Source organism: Tenebrio molitor, chromosome 5, assembly GCF_963966145.1.
Source record: "Tenebrio molitor chromosome 5, icTenMoli1.1, whole genome shotgun sequence".
NCBI classification, from domain to species: Eukaryota; Metazoa; Arthropoda; class Insecta; order Coleoptera; family Tenebrionidae; genus Tenebrio; species Tenebrio molitor.
Window position 1 is genome coordinate 13,250,010 of NC_091050.1, and position 27,655 is coordinate 13,277,664.

The 27,655-nt window shown below is 41.8% G+C and overlaps 1 protein-coding gene across 13 annotated transcripts in view; it reads left to right on the forward strand.

Annotated features, from left to right (window-relative positions):
• CadN (Cadherin-N) overlaps positions 1-27,655 on the forward strand; it is a 224,392-nt gene that overhangs the window by 31,537 nt on the left and 165,200 nt on the right. For 6 of the 13 annotated variants that reach the window (XM_069048249.1, XM_069048253.1, XM_069048256.1 and 3 more), the window contains exons 3-9: positions 17,882-18,320; positions 18,652-18,868; positions 18,920-19,939; positions 21,035-21,226; positions 23,233-23,423; positions 24,897-25,086; positions 25,140-25,322. In XM_069048249.1, coding sequence (XP_068904350.1) covers positions 17,882-18,320; positions 18,652-18,868; positions 18,920-19,939; positions 21,035-21,226; positions 23,233-23,423; positions 24,897-25,086; positions 25,140-25,322 — 2,432 coding nt within the window. Of the gene's footprint in view, positions 1-17,881; positions 18,321-18,651; positions 18,869-18,919; positions 19,940-21,034; positions 21,227-22,872; positions 23,064-23,232; positions 23,424-24,896; positions 25,087-25,139; positions 25,323-27,655 lie in introns of those variants that run through there. The other 7 variants (XM_069048248.1, XM_069048252.1, XM_069048246.1 and 4 more) reach the window with 2 other exon arrangements.

The following is a 27,655-nucleotide window of genomic DNA, read 5'->3' on the forward strand; positions in this document are numbered from 1 at the left end:
CATTCGCACAGGAGGATGCGTGCCATCTGCAGGTGTGCCGGAGGTGTTAACCGGAGAGGGTCGATGGAAGAAGCGGGGGCGGCGTGCGGGGGCGTAAAAATCGCGAATCGAATTGTTCCTAAAATTAGAAGGCCCAGACGGATCGAGCGGTGTCCCGTCGGAACATGTGGGGAGGACGCAGGCGCCGTGACCCGGGGCTCCCCCACGTTACGACGTATTCTCATCAAGAAGTGGCCATTCAAACCGGCGAACTTATTGCAAACTTCGTGATTTCCTTTATCAAAAGTTGGTCCGGCGTTGATAGGGAACACACGACCGGCATTCGTTATTGGCCCATCGACCGCCATAAATATTCGGGAACATGTCGGGATGCGAGCCGTGTTGATCCACAGATTACGGAAATAATGCCAACGACGGCCGATTTGTTTCCATCCGTCGTTACGCATCCAGTCTGGATGCGATTTGTTTATTTTCGTTAAGTTGGTACAACGACCGACTCGCAATAAAACGCCGGAACGTGTAGGGGGCGTAATGAGCGGACCGAGGTATTTTCGGATGTGGAGGTTTTGTTCGTCGCGCGTTCGCCGACGTGGCGTTTTATTGCCGCCAAAACGCAATCGATGGACCCGGATCGGGGTTTCCGGGGTCCGCCGCCGCTCAGGGGACGGTTCGGAGGTGTCACCGCGGCCGGAGCGCCCCGACCGAAGAGTAGTGGCGCCACCGGGTGGTCCCAATCGAAATTTTTATTAGATGCATGTGCCGGCCAAAAATGAAAAAGGGCCGAAGGGTAGATATATCGCCAGGATAACGGTTACAATTCTCTCAAATGCGTAGTCCTTGTCATATAAAGTAGAATTAATAAACAGCTCATGAAAGCGAAGTGTAATATAAATTCAAAATAATGATGATCATGATAATGAAGGAGAAAAAAATACGTTTGTATTGAATTTGAAATTCACGCACTATACAGGGTGTTATTGAAAGTTGTACAGATATTTTAACCACGAGCTACTGACTCTATGTACTATGTAGAACTCGGAAAAAATATTTAAAAAATTCTATATCAAAAAATAAAAAGACTTATTTTTTGAGGTACAATTTTTTTTAATTGCTTTTAGTCTTCTACGTTGTCCTACAACCTTGCAGGTAAAATCTCGGCATATTTTAAAAATACACCCTTGTATATCATATTTTATAAAATGTACACCAATGCGGTTTCCTTGTTTTAAAGCATACTTCCTATAGGTTACTTCGCATTGGCGTACATTTTATAAAACATGATATACAGGGTGTATTTTTAAAATGGGCCGAAATTTTACCTACGAGGTTGTTTGACAACGTAAAAGACTATAAAGCAATTAAAAAAATTGTGGCTCAAAAAATAAATGTCATTTTATTTTTTGACATAGAATTTTGTAGATATTTTTTCCGAGTTCTACATGAAGCTCGTGGTTAAAATATCTGTACAACTTTCAATAACACCCTGTATGTACAGATAAATGGTGTTTAAAACAAATCCAATAAAATAAATGTCGTGGCGCAGCTTCTGGTGAATGCTGAGATCCAGATAGGTTGATAATGACAATTTCGGAAGACTTGTAGTTAGGTCTCCCAAGATATATGTGTAGAGATAACTCTCTTGTTGTCAAATATTTCTCTTTGAATTTTTTTCTTTATACGTGTTATGTAAAATAAGTTGAATATGTTAACGGGACTCCTTGGAAAGCTCACATCCCAGTGAGTTTCTAGTGACAATTCTGTAAAACTTGTGGTTTGTTCTTCCACAAAATATTTTCCGATTATTCCTTCGCCTTTGAACATTTCTCTTTGAAATTTCACACTTCGCGTCTAAGCAAGTGCTTTTTAGAGTAAGCGTCATATCTCTGCACAATTCCTGAAACGCTTGATATACAGAGCTTTTGGTAGACTTACGTTTAGTTTTATAGAAATGTTTTTGCAGTCAACTTTCTCCTAACCGCATATTCCTTTTTCAAATTTTCACATCCAAACTAGCTAGTTTTCTGACTTTGCCTCCGTGGATTTCGTCTTCTAATTTTTTATTTTTCCATAAAATGTGACGTAGTTGCTAAGCAATAGGTTTCGACTGCTTGCTGCAAAAACGATCCGACTTGCTCCATATTTATCGTTACTACTCAGCTCACCGCAAGACGATGAAAGGTTTTTGAGTTAAAATTTATGCCAAAGATATACACTACTTATTAGTGAAGAATCCATCAAAATTTGTTCAGTAATTCTTTAGTTATAAGCGCTCAACTGATACACACATTCATCCAAAATTTTATCTGATGTAAAATAACAAGACCTAATTTTTTTATCGGATAAATTCTTCAATTTTACGAAAACTTTTTGATTTGAAAATTTTACGAGTTGAATTTTGGCATTTTTATTCTGGTTAGGCCCGAGAGCTTTAGCTCGAGGGTTTTAACCTTTGAATAAAAATGCCCAAATATCAACGAGTAAAATTGTCCAAAGCAAAAATGTTTAAGTGAAAATTGGGAAATGTATTAGATATTAAAAATTAGGTCGTGTTATTTTTGGCAAAATAATTCCAGAATACAAACTTTAACGATAGGTAATTAATTATTTATTTATATGTAATACAGTTATTAAAAACTCAATTATTAAAAACAATTTGAGAATCTGACAGTAGCATGCAATTTTAATCACTTTTGACAGATGATAGAGTAGTAGGACGTTTTTGTGGCGATAAACATTTTTGATTGGATGAAAGAAAGCACTCTGATTGGCTGAACACGAATAGTTGAAATTCAGATAGTTTTGTGACCGTGAATTATCGGGCCTTCAAATAAATATATATTTATAGTAGGCGTCGGCGACATTCTAATTCTGTTAACAGTGTAAAGTAATTTGTGTAGGTAACCAATTATTCTCCGAAGTTACACAGGTTACATAGTAAGCTTTTTCCCAATTTCATATGGTCATATTCCGTGGAGGGGGAATATGAAGATTGGACTACAAAAATTAAAAATATTTTCTAACCTAACTTTATTTCGTTAAAATGTCAGACGTTTCTTGTGTCGTCATTTTCTACGCTGGAAAAATGTTACAAACAATTGAATTTCCATAGGTTGCTCTAAATATAAATTTAATTGAAGGCCCGTTAGTATCTCATTACTGATTATTTCTTTTTAAAATCCTTTTAGGCAAGTCCAGTATCCTAATTTATGTTCTTGAAAAAAATTGAAATCCAAATAACTTCCTGACCACTGTTTTGGAAAATTTTTGGATTAGATCTTTCAAGATATATCTGTGATAACTCTTTCATTAGTTCGCTTTTTTTTTGGAATTTTCCCACAATTTATCAAAACCAAGCCTCTTCAAAACAAATCCGATATCGTGATGTTAATTTTTGGAACAGCTCAGGTCCAGATGGATTTACAACAATGATTTTTGAACTCTTCTAGGAGTTTCCTCCAGATTTTGTAAAATATATTTCCAGACAACTCTTTTATCGCGGAAGATTTTTTTTTCTGAAATATAATGTTTCATATCTGGGCAAATGCTCTTTAAAATAAGCCCAAGCTCGTACCTCAACTTCTTGTAAAAGCAGAAATCAGTTTCTGACGACACCGTTGGGAGACTAGCGTTTAGATCTTATTTGCATGTGACTGTCTTGATATATGATTGTTCTTTTAGATTGTCACATATTATATCCAAGAAAATATTGTTTAAAATTAATTCGATGGATATTCTGGAGCAATTCCTGGGACGAGCTGAGATCCAGATTTGTGGCGAGGTTATCCAGGATATATTTGTAGATAAATCTTTCATTACTGAATACTTCTCTTTGAAATTTTCTTATTACATATCTGGGTAAATGCTCGAACCAATATCTCGTCTTCTTGTAAAAAATGTTCCTCTGAGAAAAACATTTTTACTTTCTTTTATTTTTTGGTTTGAGACGGGGCGACAGAGACAAAAACGAATGAATAGCGCTCGCAATAATGCAGAAGCGCGCGAGGAAAGAGGGTTGAACAGATGAAAAATCCTCCCTTTTTTGTTTTTGATTTTGCGCATGTGGGGGTCTAAAGTGTGAATTGTCAAAACGTCACAATGGGACCTAGTGAACCGTGTCGCGATTCAAGGGCGCGCGTCATGAATTCCTGCCCCGTGCAGACTTTTGATGTAAGGAAAGCGCGCCGTCGGCACCTCCGGAATCCGCATTCTGAACTTGTATCTTCCGCCGCCGACAAAGCACAATCGCATGTCCTTTCCCAGGATGACGACGAAATGACGGAAATAATCGCTCCACCGATCTGACCTTAGGTTTGGTCGTTCCCCAAATGAACCGTTCGTGCCACGTTGGTCCCGGAATTCGTGATATTTATGAAACTAGTAAATTGTCTTTATGAGCGCTCCTAAACGATCCACCAGAAAACACAATTATCTCCGAGACGGTTTCAAAATCACATTAAAACTTCGCAACTACACCGAAAATACACCGCCCGTCCGTGTAATTCGTTTCGAGTTTGGACGAGGCGGCCCATCTGAATTATTTAGGGCTTTTGACGGGGCTGTACGCGGGCCAAATCACGAGGAATGTGTTTATTGTGTCGGAACGGGGTGGTTCAGCCCCGTATTGTGCGCGCCCTCTCGTCATCTTTTATTTATAAACAGTCGGCAGCGGTGCGCGATGCATCCGAGGAGAGCGTCGCCGAATTGCTCGATTTATCCGGAGGAGGATGGCGAATTATTTAGAATCGGCCCGGATTATGCACGCCGTCGTAATGAAATTCGCCAGTGGGGCACGAACGCCCGGAATGCGACCGCGCTAATGGGCTCTTTTGCTGCCGAATTTTTTTTTTTCGGTTCTCGGCTAATGTCTTGTTTTGCCGGATTCCGGATGGTGCGACCGGAGTGGCCGTTCCATCATATTTTGTCCACTGTCAACGCGAAAATTACTTGGTAAATGCCATTTCCGCCTGCGGAACGGTCTTGCCGGTGTTGTGCTCTCGTAATTTCCTAAAATCTCGGCCGTTGAGGGTTTTTGTATTTGTTTTTGCGGCGATACCGGAGATCTATCGCCCGAAAATGAGCCCCTCGCTCAAATTTACACAAAGAATTTTACCCGCTGGATAATTATTACTGCCGCAGGGTGGAAAGCGCACCCGGGAATGCCAGCTCAACTAAATGGCCCCATCTTCAATTTCACCCAGTTTGCAGCTAATTTCCTTTTTGAAATCATTTATTTTCCCTTAATTTCTTCAAATCTTTTCCTCTTCACTTGAAATTTGAATTTTCTAAGTAAGAAAACTGATGAATCAAACGCTCAAATCCGTTAACTCTGTAGATAACTTTTTTCTTGTTTCATTTTTGCATTTACAAATTCATAATGGCGAATATGGTTACGTTTTCCAGCATTTGTATACTCGGGGTCATTAAAATTGTGTGGTCTAGTTTGCTTTTTGGGAAAAAAATTAATTGAGATTAAATGCTCTCAAAATGTGTCAAATGATCATTTGCTTTTTTTTAATGAATGCATGTAAATCCTTCGCAAATAGTGAAAAATTGGTTGCTTGTCACTGCGGGGGTCATATCATACAAAATTACTAAAGAAATTACTAAAAGGTAATTTTGACAGTCTTACTTTTACAGTCGATGGATGAAATGATAAAGTCTACTTTAGATTATTTTCCTTAAATCATAGCCAGTATCTTCATATACAGGGTCATTATAAATGACTGTAGCCCAAGATGGTGTGAAAACTGAATGTAAAATTTTTGGTGCCGCTCCATATGAAAATGATCAAGATTATGTGAATAAGAAAAATTACATGCTGTTCACACAATTGACACTATTGACAGTTCACGCCACATTACAGTTATGTTTGTATAGAGCGGCAAAAATTCCATAGCATGGGCATGGCTTGCTTCGACTACAATCATTTATAATGACCCTGTATAAGAGAATCAGCCAGATTATTAACGGCGACTCTGAAAGTCTGGTGCTTAGTTAGCAAGGATATTCTTGTAACTAGTTCTCTTGTTATTGGACCTTCTTCTTTGGGTTTTTCACATCATACATCTAAGTAAACAACCTTTGAAACAAGCCCAGCATCTTAGCTCAATCGCTTGGAAAAGTTGAGATCCAGATAAGTTCTTGATGGCGATTTTGGCAGACAAGTGTTTAGCTGTCTAAGGATATTTCTGTAGATAACTTTCTTGTTACTGCACATTTTATTTTGAAATTTTCACGTCATATATCGAAGTAAATATCCTTTAAATTCCCACGAAAAGGTTGCAATCCAAAAGTATCTAAGTAAATACGGTTTTAAGCAAGTGCATTCTAGCCCAATTCTTCGGAGAATTTGAGGTCTAGATAGTTTTTTAACGATGATTTTTGGAAATTGGTGTTTAGGCCTTCTAAAATTTGGAAATAGCTCTCTTGCTATTTAATTTTAATGTAATTATTTGAAATTTGAGCATGACGTATCGCACATAATGCTCTTTTAAATGAGCGTAATATTTTAACGAAATTTCTTGAAAAAGGTAAGATTCAGATAAATTTATATTAGCAAATTTGAAAGACTTGCGGCAAGATAGATTTCCAAATAAATGAAGTGAATATGCTTGCTTAATTCTTTGAAAAAGTTAAGTTCCTGATGGCTTGCTGACGGCGATTCTGGTATTTTGCCAAAAAGATTTTCGTAGATTTCGTAGATTTCTCTTCAAAATGTTTACACCTTTGTGCAAATATGTAATAGTTATTTAGGAAATGAGTGCTAGAAGACATTTTTCGCGAATGAGCGCATTATTTGGGGCACGAGCGACGAAGGAGCGAGTGCTTTATTTGTCCGAACTTTGAAACGAACATTATGTCTGATTTGTCGTGTAGCCTTTGTGAATAGATGTAGCTTGTCCATGCGCTTGTCAATCGAATTAATAGCGATTTATTTTCACCCTTCCAATTTTCATCATCCAAATCCAGATTTTATTATCAAGTCAAATTATTTTCAGAATGCTCAAAAAGGCGAATGCTTTTTTGATGATTTTGAAGCACTAGTGCGCGAATGTTGATTTCCCGCTCTGGTGCTTCAAAACCGCCCGCGATCGCATAGTAGTGCGCGAACATCGATTTCGCGCACTGCTATGCGGTCGGGAAATGTCATTTTGAAGGTAGTGAGTTCAAAAATACGTTGTCATACTTGTCCTAGCGCAATTCTTTGGAAAAGCTAAGGTCCAGATATTATTGCGGGTTTGTTTTCCCAAGATATCTTCTCACCTAACTCTCTCACTATTTTTCTTGAAATCTTGACATTATTTTTTAAGTAAAAACTCTTCAAAACCAGTCCACTATTCACAAATCTGAAAGCTGCAGTTTGTTGCCCATAACAAGATTAAAAAAACTATCTAATAGTGCTAACGAGTTAGAAGTGCCTGAAAAAGTTTAACTCGAATCTGAAAAGCTGAAGCTTCGATTGCATCATTAAAACGCTGAAAAGGAACGCAGGAGCGTACTTATCAAAGTATTTAGAATAGAATATTTTCAGAACTGTCGACTGAAATCCTGCAGTTACACAAATCGACTCGACTAACAGTCTGTAAATGATCGCGGGATTTCAGTTGACTTTGACATTGCCGTCGCAAAGTTAAGTGTCATTTATTTGCGTTGGGGGTATTTGTTGCGAGCGGCAAACCGCTAATGAACAACGGATTTCTCGAGGACTCACTGTAGAGGGTGGTTCACAGAGGGGTGCAACAGTGTAATTAAAGTGTGTCGTGCCACATTTTATTTACGTCAAGTACATTTTCACAAGAATTTAATAAGTTTCACGCCGTCCTAGAAAATTACTCAGAGACATAAATATGAAATAGAAAACTCTCAGACAGTTTTATTTTATTAATTTCTGTTCTTTTGGACACTTTCATAAATTCTTTCACGAGATTTGGTTCAATGCATTGCCAACATTTTCATTTTGTCAATTTTTTATTTTTATATTTGTTTGGCAGACAGATTGATGCGTTCTTCTTTTGCCAAGAGATGCAGCCAGAATCCGGCCCTGTCATGCCCAGATCGCTAATATTTGAAATTTTAAAATAATTCCCAACTTTGTCACTTTCAATAACGTTGCTTTTTCCATTAAATTTAATTACAAGAGAAGCGGGCGGTGTGTAATTAGTTAAAGTGACGCATGTGTCCAAGTGTTTGCTACTCGAGGCAAGAAGCGGCAAAAACTGCAGCATTGTATTCCACACTTGAGTGAAATCTCAGAGACAATTTGCCCAGCTCGGAGTTAAGCGAAAATAAAAAAATAAAGTGACAACAATAAAGAATAAATCATCGAAGAAAACTTGTAATTTGACGTTTATTGTTGTCGATGGTATTTGTGTGGACGAAGTCTTTGCAATTGTCACCGGGTATCAGAACAGCTGCGTGGCTTTAATATATCAGTGTTGCATTTTGTAGAAAGCTGTGATTTTTGCGAGTCAGTTGTTTGGCAAAATATCAACATTTCCTGATGCAAAAAAAAAATCACAGACATGTTGCCATTTGTTTCCCTTGTTTATTTTATTATATAATAAAAGTTTATTTTAGTTCCGTCTGCAAGTACATCGACCCCCGAATGTTCTTTTGTGTACCAAACAAAACAAACTTTTCGTTTTGTTTATTCCCAATGCGTGGATAACACACCATGGACTCGTGTGCAAAAAACCGAACGAATTGATCACTGTCAATCAACTGGTGTTTTGTGCAGCGTCGACGGAAGCTTGCAGCTCTTTTAATACGTGGTTCCGGGGTGCAACCCTTTGTCGGTATTTTTTCGATCTGCCGCCCTCATAGCACATTCAAGACCAGTCCAACACATGAACGGTCTAATTGCTCGAATTAATCAAGCCTGAAGTTGTGCAAAGTCGCGTCGTGCGCGGAATCCCGCAGAGAGCGTGCCGTGGGGGTGGCGCCGGAGCGGGGAAAAAATCCGTGTACACACCCTCGAGTAAATAAAAACGCACGCGAACGCGCCATGAATAAGCAACCGCCTACGAATTTAAAGCGTCCCCCGCCCCGTAATCGGCCGTTTATTGAATTTTTATTGCCCGGATCTGGATCGGTCAGAGGTGATTATTTCGTCGTGCGAAACAACGTCGGGTAATTAATTTGGGGCGGTGGAAGAGGGGAGGGTCCCGCGGGACCGGGGGCAACTCGTGTGGAGAGATAGCGAGGGCGTTGGCGGCGGCGTCTTAATTCTGGCCGGATAAAAATTTCACTCGACAAAAACAAAGACGAGGGCGAGCACAAAGACAGCTGTAAACATTTACTCCCTCCGACCTGGAATAAAACGATTCCTCTGCATGGAACATCTGTTAAAATACGACGACAGGATTTTTATAGTTTTCGTTTTTCAGCGGACGGATTTAGCCGGAGCCGGTCCCGGAGGATCCGACCTAGCCGATTCGATTATATCGATAATGAGATCTAAAGCGAACACACACGGCGAGCTGGACGCTTTTAAATAAATATTGTAAAGTTTTTATCAGCGGGCGTGCGCCCCATCCACAAAGAGCCGAGCTTTCGGTGCTTTTAAATTGGAAGAGGGGCCATTCGGTGAGTCGTTCCGGGTGGTCGTGTTATGACGAGTTTGACTATCACAAACTAAAAGTTTTAATCGCGGTTTTAAAGCGGGATTTTATCACTCGCAAAGTGGGAAAGTTGGCAGTTCCTTAGCGACGCTGGACGGTTAATTTTTCGATGAAAATACCGCAATTTCCTTTTCCTCGACGTAATCTCCGCTCGAATCAATAAAACGAATATCCTTATTCGTCTCGGATTTTATCTAGGTTTGGATTAACATGTCGGCTTTTATCAGATTTAAAATTTCAGCCAGTCAGCGCTCCGGGAGTTGAGTGGATCAACTCCGGCCAAATTTCGGTACCCACGTCTTCAACGAAATGACAAATTTACAACTAGAAAATGTTAACCCGAAACGAGTCGACGAGAATGCACTGAATAAACCAATGATTGACGCCTCCGGGCTCCTGAAAATTTTACCACAAAAAGCTCAAGCGCATTTTAGAATGATCCGGGACAAAGCGGTGGCAGTGTGGCGTGTACGTCTGAAAAAAAATGTTTGAAGTCGCTGTTTACGTCTGCTGATAAACTTGGGGTGAATTCTGTAGAAAATTTCAGTCTCAAACAAAAGAGTTTCGAGTTGAGAGAAGTAGAGAAAAGTATCTGGGCGCCTTCAGAGGCTGAGTACAAGACGCTCAAAGCTTGGTGTGATAACGTTTGTCAAGGAATTAAAGCGTCATTTTCAAATGGGAAGAGAATAGTTTCAATGTGGCCGTTAGTTTCATTAGTGGTTGAGTTTCAATTGGTTTAGCAGAACGCCGAGTGGGATTTGAAATCTTGAACTGAGAATAATAAAAATAGAACGATCTGTTCAGAGGCGTTAATGGAAATGTGACCGCATTGATGAGTTGCACAAAACGGCAAACTGCTGGAGCTTCGCAGCAAATACGCAACAATGTTGTCTTCAGAGCATCTGGAGATCTAAATGTAAAATCGAGAACAGTTGAACTTGTCAAAGAATCGAACCGCGTTTACATTTTTACTCTACAAATAAAAATAATCATTTACGCAACACGTGAGGTAGACATTATTATCGCACGTATGTGAAATATGCACAATGAAAGTTTGCGAAGAGATATAGTAGTAGCAGCACCAGTCGTAATTTTGTTCTCGTCTGTGAAAAATGAAGAGTCAAACATCAATTATTTTGTTGCGTTTCTTTTAATTGTTTCCATTACGCACTTTAGGGCACACGTGCGGTAAAACATTAATTGCCGTACGATGTGCACGATCACGTATCTGAGATGAGTGGGATAAATCGGATATATCGCACGGTCGTAAATAAGTGTAATAGCTTAGCTAACTTTGTTGAAAAGTTGAAATCCAGATAAATTGCAGAGGGCGATTTTTGGAAGCTTGTGGTTCGCTTTTGCAAGTTATATTCGTATTTTATTGTTGTTTAATATGTATTTTTCTCTGGGATTTTCGAGGAAATGTCTTTTAAAATTAGATTTTGAGAAAGTTTTGGTGAGATTTTCCCAGATATGTTGCCAGGCAAGTTCTTTGGTGAGTAGCGAACTGTGAATATTTTCCTTTGGGATTTTTTGCATGTGCTTTATAGCAAAAAACGAATACAAAAATGTGGAAAGATGAGGCAAGTATTAAAAGAAAATATCGAACGCCTTCGGAAATTTAAAAAGCTGAGTTTGAGCACGAGAGCATCTATTATTGCTGAATTAAAACCCACTTTCCGACGGGAGAAGAGAATATTGTCACTGTTGACTGAAAAGCTGTCAGCTTCATTAGTGCTTCAATTGGTTTAGCAGGAGTGGGATCTGAAACCTTGAACCAACAATGATCGTGAAAAGATGGAAAAACTTGTTTACATGTGCTTAACAGCTGAAACGGAACTACATTTCGCGAACTGCACAAAACGACAACTTAATCTAGTTTCAGGTCGAGGAAAATTGCGACAATATGCAGCACCATTGCCGTCAGAGCGTCTAAGACATAAAATTGACAAGTCTTAGAGCACAACAGCATTCACGAAGCACAATTTTCAAATAATTCAGAAAAGAATATTTTCGTAGTTCGAGGGCGTTGTCGGAAACCTGAAATAATACGAATAGTTACAAAGATGGAAATTATTACGTCAAATAAATCACGCGTAACTCGGTGAAAATTTAAAACTTGTTCACTTCTGTTAACAGCTGAGAATGAAAAGTTTTGACTGGGAAATTAAAATGCTAAAAAGTTGCTGCCCGAAAGAATTACGTTCAGAGGCGAATTTAAAATCCGGTAAATAGAGCTTGCTGACGATCTAGTTGACTGTGACATTGGCCGTTAAGTTTGTAGCGTTTGTCAGATGGGAACGAAGCGGCACACGATGATGTGTTTTAATTGTCACCGCACGTGGTGGTGCAGATTCTGACGTATTTTTGTGCGAGTTTGAGGGTTTGTTTTGGTGAAATCAGCGCTTTCAGCGTAACGTTTAATCAGCAGTAATTCGGAGTTGGTAATAAAGGCACAAAGAGGCCATTTGCATTAGCGCAGCGGTAACAAAGCGAGCAGCGTCATTTCCCATGCGTTCTATATATAAATTGATTATTTTTCCTGTTGGCTTAATTACCGAGTTGAATTTAACTATGAAATAAGATAGTCTGGGGACATTCCGGTCGCCCATGCGTCAACGCGCACACATCCCGGAATTTATGAATTCAATGGTCCGTGAAAATAGTCGTCCTGGCGGAAAATCGATGTCTGTAGAGGCTGGCTCGTTGCTAATTAGTAATTACAGTGCATTTGTCGCGGTGACGTGCATTGTGTCCGCCGCATCCTGCGAGGTCCTGGCGGTTTCTGCCACTTATTCAAATTACTCCGGCCCAATTAGCCACTTTTTCTGATAATTCCCGTTTGATTTATTTTCCTCCCCGGTGCGACTTAATTACGCCGAAAGACAAATTTTCCGAGATCAAAGCGAGCCTTTTTAAAATCAGCCTACATTATTTTCTGAATCCCCGGGGGCGTTCTTCGCATGGAAACTTCTGAATACATTTTTTATCGCGCCGGAAAAATCTTTGCGAGGCGCGGACTAGGTTGCCTTATTAAATTTGTACTCCGTTCCGATTCGCTAATTTGTTCGGAAGAAATAAATAAGTGCGTTGTCTCGTCGGGGGTGCGAGGGAGAAGTGTCGGCGGCGGGTCTAATCCTCTTAAAATATGACCCGCGGTCAGTGAAACTGCTACTATGGGGGTTCGATGGATGTAATCCGGTTATGAGTGATGACCATTTAACGAGCCTTTTAAATTAGCGGCTGCGTGCAGGCCTCGTCGCACCAGCCCATAATAATTACAAGTGGCGTTGTTAATGTTAGCAGCTGGATGAGTCAAACTTATAATCTGATTAGGGAACCCTCCCTGACCTGTGTGGAAGTTCAGTTGTGTAACCCCCGGATGTGTCCCGACTTAATTCGAGGGACCATATTGGGGTTAGTTCGGGACCAGTCCTCACTCCGATAAAAGTTGGCAAACAGGACAAAAACAAGCATCAATTGCGCTCCGTTGCAATCCCGAAACGTCGCCAAGGCGAAAATCAATTCGCTTGTTGTTTTATTGTCGCACATGCCGCCCCCACCGGAGGCGGAGGGCAATTAAAAATTGACGGGGGGCTTCGGCGCCGCAGGAATGCAAATCCAGGGCTGGTTGTTTATTGCGGTCGTAAGTGTGCGATCCAGGTCGGTGGCGGTGTTCATTTAGCAGGAATCGATAAGGTCGGCACGTTTTATCAGTTGTTGCAAAAAATCCGGCCCCAGTCCAATTAATATTGCGTTTGTTGGAACAGAAGTCATTTCGCCCGAATACCGGAGCAACTTGACACAACATCCACAGTCACAAAAACAGTCGTGTTTCAAATTAATTATATTCCCCGCAAGCCAACGAAGAGAAGCCGACAATGACGCCCACGACTCCGCTTCATATTTCAGCGTAATTGACTGTCCTGGTGTCTGGAGAGTCGACGGGGGGCGCATCCGTCACAATAACACCTCCGAAAGGTGACTCGCGCATCGCGTTTCCGTGCAGGAAGCGGCTCCCGCAGGAGGCGACCGGGAGATCGTCGATGATTAGGCGGCATCGATTTTCGGCGGGAAGCGCGATCTTCGCGGCCGCATCCTGCAGGTTGGTCCTGGAGTCCTGGTATCGGCGCTGCTGACATTTAGCAGGATTTTAATGTTTCACGAATTGCGGGAAAAACGGAGGGGCCGGCGGCAGCAAGGCGGGCTCGATTGCTCGGGGCGTAATTAGCGAAAGGGATTATTAGGTTAAATTTGGCTCCGTATAATTGAGTTCAGGTGAAGGGTTCAAGACGTAATCAAATTAGATTGACAATGGGCGTTGCTCGATGGTACTTCAAGTTCGCAAGTTCGCTTTCGCGGGAATCGAAGAAATTGTCAGCGTTGCCGGGGCGCGACAGGGGCGGCGCGAGCGACGTTGACTGATGGCGCTTTCTTAAATTTTTTTTAACAGTAACAACGCAAATGTGAAATTTTAGATCGAAAACTTCACTCGTGAGAGGACAGGTTCGCTTGAGACAACTCAGGCTTGATATTGCAACATTTTTTCTGTTTGCGCCGTAGATTGGACGATTTGCAGAAACTTTGTAACAACAATAACTAATTTTATTTTTTACTAATAACTTACACCAAAGTAAGGTTCACTCAATCAACACCACGGAAATTTAACTGAATTCACACTCACCCGTCTTAGCTGGCTAATCAACTCCAATTAACTGTGTGCCGCTCAGCGTTTCTTTTTATTTGTTCCGCTTGAAAATTTTCGGGGTTTTTCTGAACCATGACACATCCACATGAGTTCCAATAACATCACCTCCGTTCGCGACACCGGTGCGGATTTTTTTCGAGTGTTGTCACGAGATTTTTGTCTGGGAAAAATTTGATCTTTAACAAAACTTTGATTGCTTGCCAGATCAGATAATTTTTCTTTGATTAATTCCTACATACATCAAACGTGCGTGTTGAGCCAATCAGAACACTTGCTTTCATCCAATCAAAAATGTTTATCGCGAATAAAACGTCCTGCTACTCTGTCATCTGTCGAAAGTGATTAAAATTGCATGCTACTCCTGTCAGATTCTCAAAATGTTTTTAATAATTGTGTTTTTAACAACTGTAGGTATTATAAAGAAATAATTAGCGTTAACGTTTGTATTTTGGAATTAATCTTGCCAAAAATAACACGACCTAATTTTTAATATCTGATAAATTTTACAATTTTCGCTTAAACATTTTTGCGAGTTGAATTTGGCCATTTTTATTTTGGTTAGGCCCGAGAGCTTTAGCTCGAGGGTTTAACTTTTGCATAAAAATGCCCAAATATCAACGAGTTTTCGTAAAATTGAAAAATTTATCCGATAAAAAAAATGAGGTCTTGTTATTTTACCTTCGATAAATTAAACAAACCACTCGCAGAGAAATACAAGCTGTGGATTTATTATTTTTTAAGTATTTGATAAGTAGGTGGACAGTTGTTTAATTTATAATTGTTAATTAAAGTGTATGATCTTGATAAATTATTGTTTTGTATTTTTTTTGGAACAGACTAAACAAAACATGGTTAGTTGCAAGGTCCGAAAGTGTAAAATAAAGTTTTTTATTTTCCACCATGAAGAAAATGTAAATTTCGAACGCATAGTATTGATTTTTTTATGGTAGTGCAAAAATAAGTTTTTTTTAACAAAACTTGGATTGCTTGCCAGACCAGATAATCTCTCTTTGATAAAATAAAAAGTCTCACTTGCCGAATTTGATAAGAAACGAGGCACACAAGCCATGAAATGTATTTATTTAAAGGAAGCGATCGCATGTCAAAAGTGAATCATATTTTATAAACGACAAAACATCGTCTTTCTGGTTATCTGATGTCAAAGTGACAAAACTGACATCCCTCAAAGAATGTTGGACAAAGGACTCAAATTATTCCACGACTTTGAATATTTTTATCACCTACTTTTATTCAAAAGGACGAGTCTTTTGTATTCATGGAATAAATATACTTGAGGTGCCTTTGCCGCGCAAATTTCTCGAAACTAAATATGTATCAATTGCCTCTGCAGAATTAATTAAACTATCAAACATGATTCTTTTGTGCATTAACAGTTATAATTTCGTTGCAACAACTGTCAGTATTAATTATGTAGAAGCCAGAATATTTAACGAGAAAATTAGAGTATGATTCATTATGAGGATAAAAGTTCTCTGACATTAAAAGAGAACCTTCTGGTACAACGAGTCACTTACAGACTTATAAACTTGTACTATAGGTACTGGAAAAACGCCAGCTCACATAGTGCAAAAAAATACAAGGAAAGTACTTGCAAAGACGCAGTTATAACACCAAAACAGGTGAAGAAACGTAGATACAAAATGATTCACGAGTAATAATGAGCTCAACGGAATTGAAAATGCAACCCACAATACATTTGGAAGATAAATCTGGATATTTACCGCGTCCATGTCCAGGTTGGATTGGAGGAATTGAAAATGCAACCCACAATACATTTGGAACGCAAAAGCTGCATACGGACGCGGTAAATATTCAGATTTATCTTCCAAATGTATTGTGGGTTGCATTCTCAAATCCGTCAGGCTCATTATTACTCGTGAATCACCGTGTATAAAATCTGAACTTGAATCTAAAAGCTAATCGAAAGAATGGATGCTTCACATAGATCCTAATTCAGTTAAAGTAGACAGCACAGAAGTGTAGAGATAAAGATAATTGCTTCTTCTTTCAATAATTTGGAGCTGTTGCTGTCGGGAATCAATGCAGAATGCATTGTGCACAACAAAAGAGGCACTTTTTGGAAGCTTCAAAAGTAAAATTATTAAAGCAGCCGCTTTATAGTCCTGATCTGACACATTGTGATTTCTTTTAGTCTCCTAGATTAAAGCTTAAAAACTGAAGTAGCAGCGAGTAGAGCAGGTTCTTGGAGCAAGTTGTTATAGAGGTAATAACACTCATGCTCGTAGCTCGTGAAATTTTATTGTTCCTATGGACTGTTTGTCCGTTCACAATTAAATATGATTTTTATGATTATCATTAATTTTTTTAAAATTATAACACTCGTGTATAAATCAGTTTTTTTTCACCGGAGATTACAATACTTGCTGCTCTCATGTGTGTAAACTTCCCGCTTGTGAAAAATATGTACGATTGTTGCATAAATATCTATTTTGTGCATTCCTAGCATTTAACTGTGACATTTTAAGAAATATTATATTATTTTCCTAGATCCACGTTTTGCATTTTTTTTTGTCTAATTTCCGTGTAAGCGTTGTGTGTTGGGAGACGTTTTCGCGCAGATGGCCCCAGCAACCACACTGCACGACGAAAACATCGCGGATTTGGTTTCCGGCCCCGCGGCTCGCTTTAAACGTAGAACATAAATGTTGGGTCAGATTGAAGAGCTCTAGACCTTCGGCATGATGAACGGTCTGAATCTGCGAACTGCTGGCTCATTCGCTATTACCTGTTGGATCCGCTTTATGGAACGTAAAATCTGGACCAGGTCGTGATTTATCAACATTCCGCTTTGATATTTTTCGCTTTGGCCGTTGTGCTAATTAGACGGCATCGAAATCCTCCAATCGGACATGGTGGAAGTGGCCGTCGGCGGCGTCATTACCGTGCCCACGAACTCGCGCCTCCAATCGAAACGAATTAGTGCCAAGTAATAACATAATTGATAGAGATATTAATCTCGTCCGTGTTGTGGAACTGCGCCGTGACATGATACATATGCGGATACGCTTCGTGATAAGCTCACAATGCGACTGAATGGGACCCAGACCCAATTCCAGTCCGGAGCGCCGTGTGGGAGTAGTGGAATCCCGGTCGAATACATTTACATAACATTAACATCTCGACATTAGGAACAACATTTCAATCCTTTTTACACCTCATCTGCGGCCGGTCACAACATTCCATCAAGCGCCCATTCATAAAATTTGTACTGATCCTGTTATTGATGGTTTTCTTTTCTGTTTCACGCTCGCTCCGCACAATAGGATTACGCTGTAAGTACACAAAAAAAGTTTGAGTGATTTTTAATAAGAGCATTACCAACTCGAATCCCCCTTAAGCTTATTCGCGCCGTTTTCCCGTTTCCCTCCGCCGTAATTTCTTTTAATTTGTGGCCGCTTTGTCCTGGCCCGCTCCTTCGCCCCGTTCAGCTTAGCACGTCGAACAATCCCAGATTTTTTTTGTGCCCCACCGGAACCACGCACAATCACTAACCGGAACCGTTCTTCCTCAGACACCGACAATCAGCGCGTGATCATCCACGTGAGGGACGTCAACGACGAGCCGCCCTATTTCATCAACCGCCCCTTGCCCATGCAAGCCGTCGTCCAGCTGAACGCCCCTCCGAACACGCCCGTCTTCACGCTACAGGCTCGAGACCCGGATACCGACCACAACATCCATTATTTCATCGTCAGGGACAGGACGGGGGGCAGGTTTGAAGTGGACGAGAGATCCGGCGTGGTTAGGACTAGAGGTACTGACCTCTTTCAATTGGACATGGAGTACGTACTGTACGTGAAAGCCGAGGACCAGAACGGCAGGGTCGACGAGAGGAGGTTCCAGTCCACGCCGGAAGAGAGGCTGTCTATCGTCGGGGGGAAGAGGGCCCCCCAGTTCTACATGCCCAGCTACGAGGCCGAGATACCGGAGAACCAGAAGAAGGACTCGGAGTAAGTTAGGGTTGGCGGAGAGGGGTCGAAGTAATCTCGAAAGGAAGAGCGAAGGGGCGGCACCCGCCGTGCCAATAGGGGAGCACCGACCCGTTCTCTGCTCGACTAACAGCGTACCCTTCGTACAAGACAAATTAAAAATCATTTTCAACACCCAATTACTACCTAAATAAAAAGAAATTGACAGATTAATTTTTTAGTACTTTTGAACTTATATAGTTGGCAACATGACAACTGTGACGTTTTTGACAGTGTCTCACCCTTAATTTTTTTCAAACAACAATTCACTTTAGATTTACTTTAGACATTTTGTAACTTGTTTTCGTTGCAGCATAATCTCGGTGAAAGCAAAATCGTTCGCCGACCGCGAGATCCGCTACACCCTGAAGGCGCAGGGCCAGGGGGCCGGAACCTTCAACATCGGCCCCACTTCCGGAATCGTGAAACTTGCCAAAGAACTAGACTTTGAGGATTTGCGCCAACCCCATGTGTACTCCCTGGTGGTGACGGCGACGGAAGACTCGGGCGGCTTCTCCACATCCGTCGAGGTATAACTCAGCGGCGCTCGCCGTCCCCAGTCTAATTAATTCATTTTCCAGCTGACAATTCGCGTGACAGACGTAAACGACAACGCCCCCAAGTTTGAACTGCCGGATTACCAAGCCCACAACGTCGACGAAGACATTCCTCCTGGAACTAGTATTCTCAAGGTGAAAGCTATGGACGCTGATAGTGGTGCGAACGCCGAGATCGAGTACTTGGTGTCTGATGACCACTTCAGTGTTGACCCTAGCGGGATAATCTCAAATAACAAGCAACTAGACGCTGACAATAACAACGCCTACTATGAGTTTGTGGTGACGGCGAAGGATAAGGGCGAGCCTGCGAAAACGGGCACCGCCACCGTGAGGGTGTATACGAAGAACAAAAACGACGAAGAGCCCAAGTTCTCGCAGCAGGTGTACACGCCGAACGTGGACGAGAACGCCGGCCCCAACACGCTGGTAACGACGGTGGTGGCGTCGGACAAAGACGGAGATAATGTCAGGTTCGGTTTTGTCGGGGGCGGTACCAGTTCGGGGCAATTTGTCATCGAGGAGATTACGGGGGTAATTAGATTGCACAGCAAGTCCATCTCTTTGGACCGGGACAAGTATGAATTGAACGTGACGGCGATGGATGACGGGGCTTGTTGCGTCAACGGCGACCAGACAATACACACCAGCACCGCCGTCGTGGTGGTCTTCATAACGGACGTGAACGACAACAAGCCCATATTCAAAGACTGCGGCACGTATTACCCCAAAGTCGAGGAGGGGGCGCCCAACGGCTCGCCCGTCATTAAAGTGCACGCGACCGATGAAGATAAAGGGGTCAACGGCCAAGTCAAGTATTCAATCGTCCAGCAGCCTAACCAGAAGGGCACCAAGTTCACGGTGGACGAGGAGACGGGAGAGGTCTCCACCAACAAGGTGTTCGACAGAGAAGGGGACGACGGGAAGTTTGTTTCTGTCACTGTCAAGGCCACCGATCAGGGCGAGCCCTCGCTAGAGGGCGTCTGTTCGTTTACAGTCGAAATCACTGACGTTAATGATAACCCGCCACTGTTTGACAGACAGGTACGCAGAGCCAGCGACCGAGCCATTTTTAATTTGATTTTGACGTGGGATTTCGTCGTTGCGAGGGTGGTATCGCGCTCTCCACCATATTTAATTTTGTCGTTGGTAGAGCTTACGCACGGGTGCAGTGATGCATTATTCATCGAGAGCGATAATGATGACGAAGGGGAAAAGGGAGTCGGGTTGTCAAATATTAATAACCATTTGCAAATTGTGTTATTCCTGACACGTCGACCTATAAATTTTGCAAGGACGCATAAAGGACGTCGATAAATTGACACATTTGTTCGGGGTGGGATAATGGCTCTTGACGTGACGATTGTGACAAAAAAGTTTTACATTCTACCTTATCTACTGCAGTTGGGTCGGGCGCTTTCGAAAATCTACCGACATATTTGAAGCCAAATTGACATTCTGCTCGTAGAGCATTAAAAAAACTGATCAAGTGGGTTGCTGTTTGCTTGTGTTTCCATTGACGTATGACGCAGCTGTCAAACCGTGGACGTCAAAAGTCATTTATTCCGCGAACAAGCAGCGGTGTGAATTATTTATCTGTAAACAGTTATTTTTAAAAGTAATCGACGACGATTTTAGTAGTGCGACACTATAGTTTTTGCAAAAGGAGAAATATCAGTTTATGCAGATTATTGTGAAATTCTGGTCTTGTTTGTCGGTGGGAAGTTCAGTAGTCGGAGATCAAGAAACTGTTCTTATTTAGACCTAAATTACTGGATTTAGAGAGTATCTACTAGCACAGTGTACAATTAGAACAACAAATAGTAGGTTAGCTAGTGTGGGAAACTGTTATTTGCTTATTTGACATTTCTTAGAAAGTTACAATTGTGTAGTTTCCAGTCGTTTATGCGAATAGATTAGTTTTGTTTCCATGTAGATTACTAGTTGTTAAGTGTTCTCGTAACCTTTAATGGGAGTAGCTTCAGGTTCTCCTTAGACGTAGATTGATTGAAAAACTTCGGGATTTGATTTAATGGAGCAAAAAAGAAATGAGTTGCTAATATTTGACAACTTTTCCGTTACGTCGATGGTGTTTTTATCTCTGAGGTCGATGTTTTTTTAACATTTGCGTTTTTGTAGAAATACGTGGAGAACGTGAAGCAGGACGCGAGTATAGGAACGAACATCCTCCGGGTGTCGGCCTCTGACGAGGACGCGGACAACAACGGTGCCATAGTGTACACTCTGAATGCGGGTTCGAACTCGGCAGACTTGGAGTATTTCGAAATCCAGCCCGAGTCGGGTTGGATAGTATTAAAAAAAGCACTGGACGTAAGTATCTCCGCATAGGCGCTAATAAAGACAGATCTAGGAGTTAGGCTGTGTGAATGGTTGCGTGCGTGCGCCTTGTGACGTTTCAGAGCCTTGTCTTCGCCGGTCGTCGAGAGGCATTCGACGCTAGACCCACCATCTAGGTACGAGTGGAAATAGCTGCTTCTTTCTTCATTTTCAGCGCACCTTACTTTGAGTTGCTCTGATCGATCTGTCCCCAGATCGACTGCACTGATCTCTAACTTTTATTCAATGAGTTTGTTTATACGGCACACCTTGCATAACGTTTATACATTACCAGTACTTTTGTACATTTCGTTTGGAGTTTTTTGTACGCGGTCCGGCGCGGCGGCGACTCGACGGCGATCGCCGCGGACGAGATGGTGCGCGGCGGCGATCGAGTCGGCGGCGGTACGGCGGGCCGTCATCATTTATACATCCTTATTTTGGAGTAGCAAGGAGAGCTGTTTTGTTTTTGATGCCAGGTGCTACTACCTACCAGATTTTTGGTCCGGAGAGCGAGACAATTTTTGTAAATAATCTGAGTGCTAACACATTTTTTGCCAGGTGATTTTTTTGAACCTGTATTTTTTGCAGTGTTGTGACTTTTTTGAGTGATTTTTTGCAGGAGGAGCGTGTACCGACGCATTCTTGTAGTATTTTGGTCACGAGAGTCGCAGGAGGCCGGTTTTTGAAACCCGGGGTTGGGCACTGAGACCTCTTGCGGCCCTCAAACATTGTGACATTTTTAACCTGTGTATGGGGCGGCGTACTAACCTAACAAATAAACGTCCAACGGTTTTTGAAGGTCGTTTAATTCAGTGAGAGAGGATTATAAAGAGACTTTTTGCACATCCTTGCTCCCGCCCTGCCCACCAATACGTTTTTTGGAACTTTTTTTGCATGTCATGCCTGCTTACAGAAAAAAAAGTTTTTCGTTTACAGTTACTTTTTTTATATTGTTATTATGATACTATTATTGTATATGTTTTTGTTTTTTGGTTTAATTGCACTTTTTCTGTTGTTCACCGTTACCACCGACCGGAAGCAGGGATGCTATCCAGTAAGTAAGGGTATAATCGGGAGGGTCTCGTGGACCCACGACCGCCAGGGGGCGCTGTAGATAGATCCGAGCGACGGTGAGGGCTCCGCGGAGGCTTTCACCGACGTGTCGCCCCCGGTTCTGTACAGAGATTGCGTTTCCATCAGGTTTATGCCCAGAAATCGAAAATTTGCCTGCTCCACGACCGTTTCTGTTGCTTTTTTTTCGACTTTATTTCTCTCAGTTTGTTATAGTTGGCATGTGTATCGACGACGTTACATTAGCGTTTCAGGGACACACCAAACGATTGGCTTTTGTTAGGCGAAAAGATGGTTTGGTTTGGACGGCAGTCTGCTGGATTTCCGCCGTTTTTAGGTTCTGTGCATAAATAATCTAATCGAAACGCAGTCGAATTAGGCAATCATTCCGATCGGGGGCGGTGCTGCCGGAGCCGGTGCCCGTCCGATCGGCCGTCATTTTGCTCTTGAGTTGTTCAGTTGTGTGATTGAGTTGTCGTTTATCCTTTTGGTTCGCATTTCGTTTGATTGAGTGTGTTCTGTTTGGTTTGTCCTTCGTGCCCTGACCTCACCGTGCCCGTGTTTAGAGAGACAGGTATCGACTGCGCGTGCGCGCATCAGACAGAGGCGAGCCGCCATCCTATGCGGACGTGGACGTTGAATTAGACGTCGTAGACAGGAACAATAAGCCGCCCCTCTGGGACGTGAACACGTACGGCCCCATTCACATCAGAGAAAATGTCACAGTGGGTACTGTAGTGACTTCCGTCAAGGCCAGGTTGGTATCGCCGACGGCGCCGACGTGGCCGCCGCAGGCCCAGGGCCCGGGGGCGGGGGGGCGACAGGGGTCACGGCCGGGGCCCGCGGCGCGCCAGGACTCCTCCACCACCATCCCCACTTTCGCGGGGCCCCACTAACTGTCGGTGTGATGTTCCCGGCGGCCCTAGCGAGAGACGTACAAGCTGGAGGCCACCGCCCAAGACAAAGGCTACCCTCCCCTCTCCCGTTCCGTGGAGGTCCAGATAGACGTGGTGGATCGCGCGAACAATCCGCCTGTTTGGGATCACGTGATTTACGGGCCGATCTTCATCCGGGAGAACCTCCCGGTGGGGGCTAAGGTTGTGTCGGTGAAGGCCAGGTCTGTGCCCTCGTCTCACCCAGTCGATGTGAGGCCCGTGCAGCAGCACGAGCTGCACGGCACCATCTCGTCTGTTTGTGCACGCTTCACCCGATTCAAGGAGAGCCAGCACGCGCTCTTGGTTCCACAGAATCAAAACACCAAGCGACAATGAAATTAGACCGGACACCCCCGAACAACAACAAACTTCAACCAACCACCAACACCGAACAAAAATCTCTTCTCACCCTTCTTCTTCCTTCGACCACCCTCTCGACCCGAAACCCGATTTCAATTTTTGGTTGAATTTTGTTGTGGGTCGGTCTAATTTCGTGGATCCCCATCCCGGCCCTTCCGTAGCTCTGGGTGTGTAGTCCTCCGTTGTAACTCTGTTCCCGCCGCCGTTGAATGTTGTTGATGCCTGCACCACACGCAATTACTCACAAGCTTGGGGCCCGGGGTCAATGCAACACCTCAACAACATTCAGCGCCCCCGTTCCGCCTCCCAATTTATCACCGATTTTTCGTTTCGTTTTTATTTCGTAATTTCTAGTATTAAATGCGATTGAGACGTTAATCACGACGCTCCTGCGGGTGTTACCGTCACAGTAGCTGAACGACAGGTCTGATAGCTAGAGTTAAATTGGCAGTGCGTGACACGTTAACTCATCTCATAACTAATAATACACGCCATTTTGGGGTTGCAGGAGTACGGCACAGGCACTGCCGCTAACCACGATGATTAATACAGAATTTTTCAGTGCATGAGTCGAGAGTAGACGTTTTTTGTAGACGAATTTTTTGATTTTGGTTTTGGAAAAAGGCGAATAGGAACAAGTTCATATTTTCGGATTAAATTATCAGTGGCAGCATGTGCATCTCAATCCTAACGATTATTTTTACATTTTTTTTTTGTTGGACTACTTTACAAAAATACATTTTTCCTCAAGTAGAACCGACACAAAAAACTTTTCTTTGTCTTCTAATTTTTCCCTCAAAATTTCCAATTTCGTTTCGACCGAATACGTGATGTACTCTTTTACTGAATCGGGGGAAAATGTTATTTTTCCGCTTGTCGAACATCGATAAAGCCCTGGGGGTGCTTTCGACGAGACCGCCGAACTGATATTTCCGTCTGTAATGTTTAAATTTTTGTGTATCAAAGATGCTGGGAGCACTCCCGAAATGAAAACAATTTTCGGTTTAACTGCGAATGTCTGTTATTAAACCCAACCGAAGGCGAGGTGTAAACAGAGCCATTAATTGGTCCGGGGAGTCCGGGAGACCCGGATAATTGGGCCCGCTTCGGCATTTTTGAAAGTAGTCCAAGTCGCGTTGTGCATGCGGCTGACGAATTTTTGTACGGCCAATTTTTCGTTTTTGTTTTTTTTTTGGAACTTTGCTTTTTGATCGTGATCACGTGATAGAGTTTCTAGCATAGGTGCGCTTCGGTCGAGTGCGACACGACTTTTCAAGTGTTTTTTTCCCCATTAGTTCCGGTATAGAAAACAACCCGACTGTTTTCTACCGTTTGATGCCCGGATCCACCGCGCAAACAAACAAACACCACACTTTCTACCTGCAACAGAGGCCGGACAACGGCTTCACGTGGGCGGACATCAAAGTGAACCACCCCCTGGACTACGAGACGATAAAGGAGTACAACTTGACGATACGAGTGGAGGTTCGTTGAGTCCCTCCTGTTGTGGTCTTTGCGCGCTGAAACCATGTTTTCAGAACAACGGGGCTCAACAGTTGGCCAGCGAGGCGACTGTTTACATCCAGCTCGAAGACGTCAACGACGAAATCCCGCTCTTCACCGAGAGAGAGCAGGAGACGGTGCTCGAGGGCGAGCCGATCGGGACGAAAGTGACGCAAGTCAATGCCATCGACAAGGACGGCACGTTCCCTAATAATCAGGTAAATGGTGATTGCGAACTCCGGGGGCAGAGGATGAGAGATTAAAAGTCATTCATGAGGCGGAATCAAAGGGATTCATCATTTTAACTCTTGAAAGGAGGCGGAGGCGGCAAGAAAGCCCAGATTGGAACAGATATGCGATACAGGGTGGACACACGATGGAGGCAAACAAACAACAAAGATGTTTATTGTAAAACCTACCGTACAAAGTTGTTTACATTTTTATGTTAATTTTACTGTTCATGTAACTACTTTTACTTGTTGCGCAATTATTTGTACTGGCAAGGTATCGGGTGTTCATTTAAATATATCCTCAAAGTAGGTGTTGAAGAGTCGATGGTGAAGGCACCACGGATTAGCTGTTTAAATCTAACCTCACTTTTTGCGTTGTTTGTGTTTTTACTCTGCTTTCATAACAGACTCTTCAACGTCAACTTTGAGGATAAATTTAAATGAACAACCGATATAATTTGCATTTATTAAACCTGACCACTGAGATATTAGATCAGTTTACTTAATGACAAGATTAATTGCTTGATTACGTTGATTATTATCAGCAGCTACAAAAATTATGAAACACAAATATTTCAAATTTATTATCTATTGTTTTATTGCCAAATTTGGCACGCTTTGTTTTTTTTAAACAAATTAGCTGTGGATTATCTACAAGTGAATGAGTAAAGTTGAAAAAGAAAAACTTTCAAACTTCGCTAATTTGTTTGATTGTATGTAGATAGATTTTTTTTTTCATTTAATCATCAACAAAAACGACAAAAGACACTTTTTAGATTTGATCTAACTGAAAATATGAGAGGGATATTGGCATTTTTCGTTTTTATTTTTTTTGGCGCATCCCCCATTCTTGCAAACCATAAATTGGAAATTTGCTGCATTGGCGTCCATATTTGTGAGCTCTTTTACTTGTGAAAATGGTCTGTAAAGTGCGGTTATTAAATTTAATTTGTACAAAAAAAATAATGGAGATATCGACATCCATTAATTTTGTAAACCCTAAATTGCAAAGTGTGTGCGATTAATATCAGAGACACAGATTTGCAATTCCGTTTATTTCTCTTGCTAGAAAGTATAGTTTTATAAAATGGATCTCGTAAATTTAAAATTTCCCTGTGCGTCCACCAATTTTATGTAAGTAATAAAGACAATTTAGTCAGAGATACAGATCTGTGGAGTTTTTAATTTGTATTCTCAGCTCTTGTTTTTCAAACATTTGTGAATCTGTAATGTAACTCAAAAAACAACGGAGATATTGACACTTCATTTTTTAAATTTCCCGGCGCATCCAACAACTTCATAAATCCTAAATTGCAAACTTTGTGCAATTAGTGTCAGAGATACGGATGTGCAGTTTCTTTAATGTCTTGCCAGTAGTTCTTAGAATCCAGTTCTTAAATTCAATTTATCATAAAAACAACGGGGTTTTAACTGTTTATTTTAAAATTTCCCGGCGCATCCACCAATATTGTAAATACCAAACTGCACTGCGCACCTGGCATTAGAGATACAGATCTGCGGTCTTTTCTATTTGTTTTGCTAGAATGTTGATTCTAAAACAAAGTTCTTTAATTTAATTTTAAAAAACAACATATTTTGAACGGTTATTGAATTTTTCCCGGCGCATCCACCATTTTTACCAAGGATGTGGTATCGTCCGATATTAGAGATACATTTTCTTTATTCATTTATTATTTACCTCAAGAAGTTTATTATTTTATAGAGCCACCGTATGTATATGTTTCCAAATTTTGTATTTATGATAATTAAATTATATTTGATGACTTTGAATGCTCATAGAATTTTGCGTCTAGCTGTACGAACCAGCTACATAAACCGTCACAATAAAAATGTGTTTACATAGGGAAAATTTCATGTTAGTTTCAATTTGTGAAACTTCTACGTTTGCCAAATTGCACACCGTGTTTGCATTCTTTCAGAAAACAACCAACCGAAGTATTTTCATTAGCTTATTTAGATTGCGCGCAAACATCTTGCAGCGATTTTAAAAGTACGGCCAAGTCGTAAATACTTACTAGAGTCGTTGCCCCACCCTGTATCGTAGTTGTTGACAAGTCCGCCGAACGTTATAGTTGTGTTTATTTTTTACGTGTCATAAATTTTGCAAGAGTGCTCAGTCACGCTCGCTTACGCCCCTTTGCGCCCCCCAGTCCGCCAGGCGTCGAAATATTGAAAGTTTGATAGTTGGCACGCGGGACGGGGATGTCTCGCGGTGTTTGCTTTTAAATTGCGGCCGTATTTTTTGCGTTGATGATGTCGCAGATAAAGTGAGAGACATTAAAGGGAAAGTTGGGTCGCGT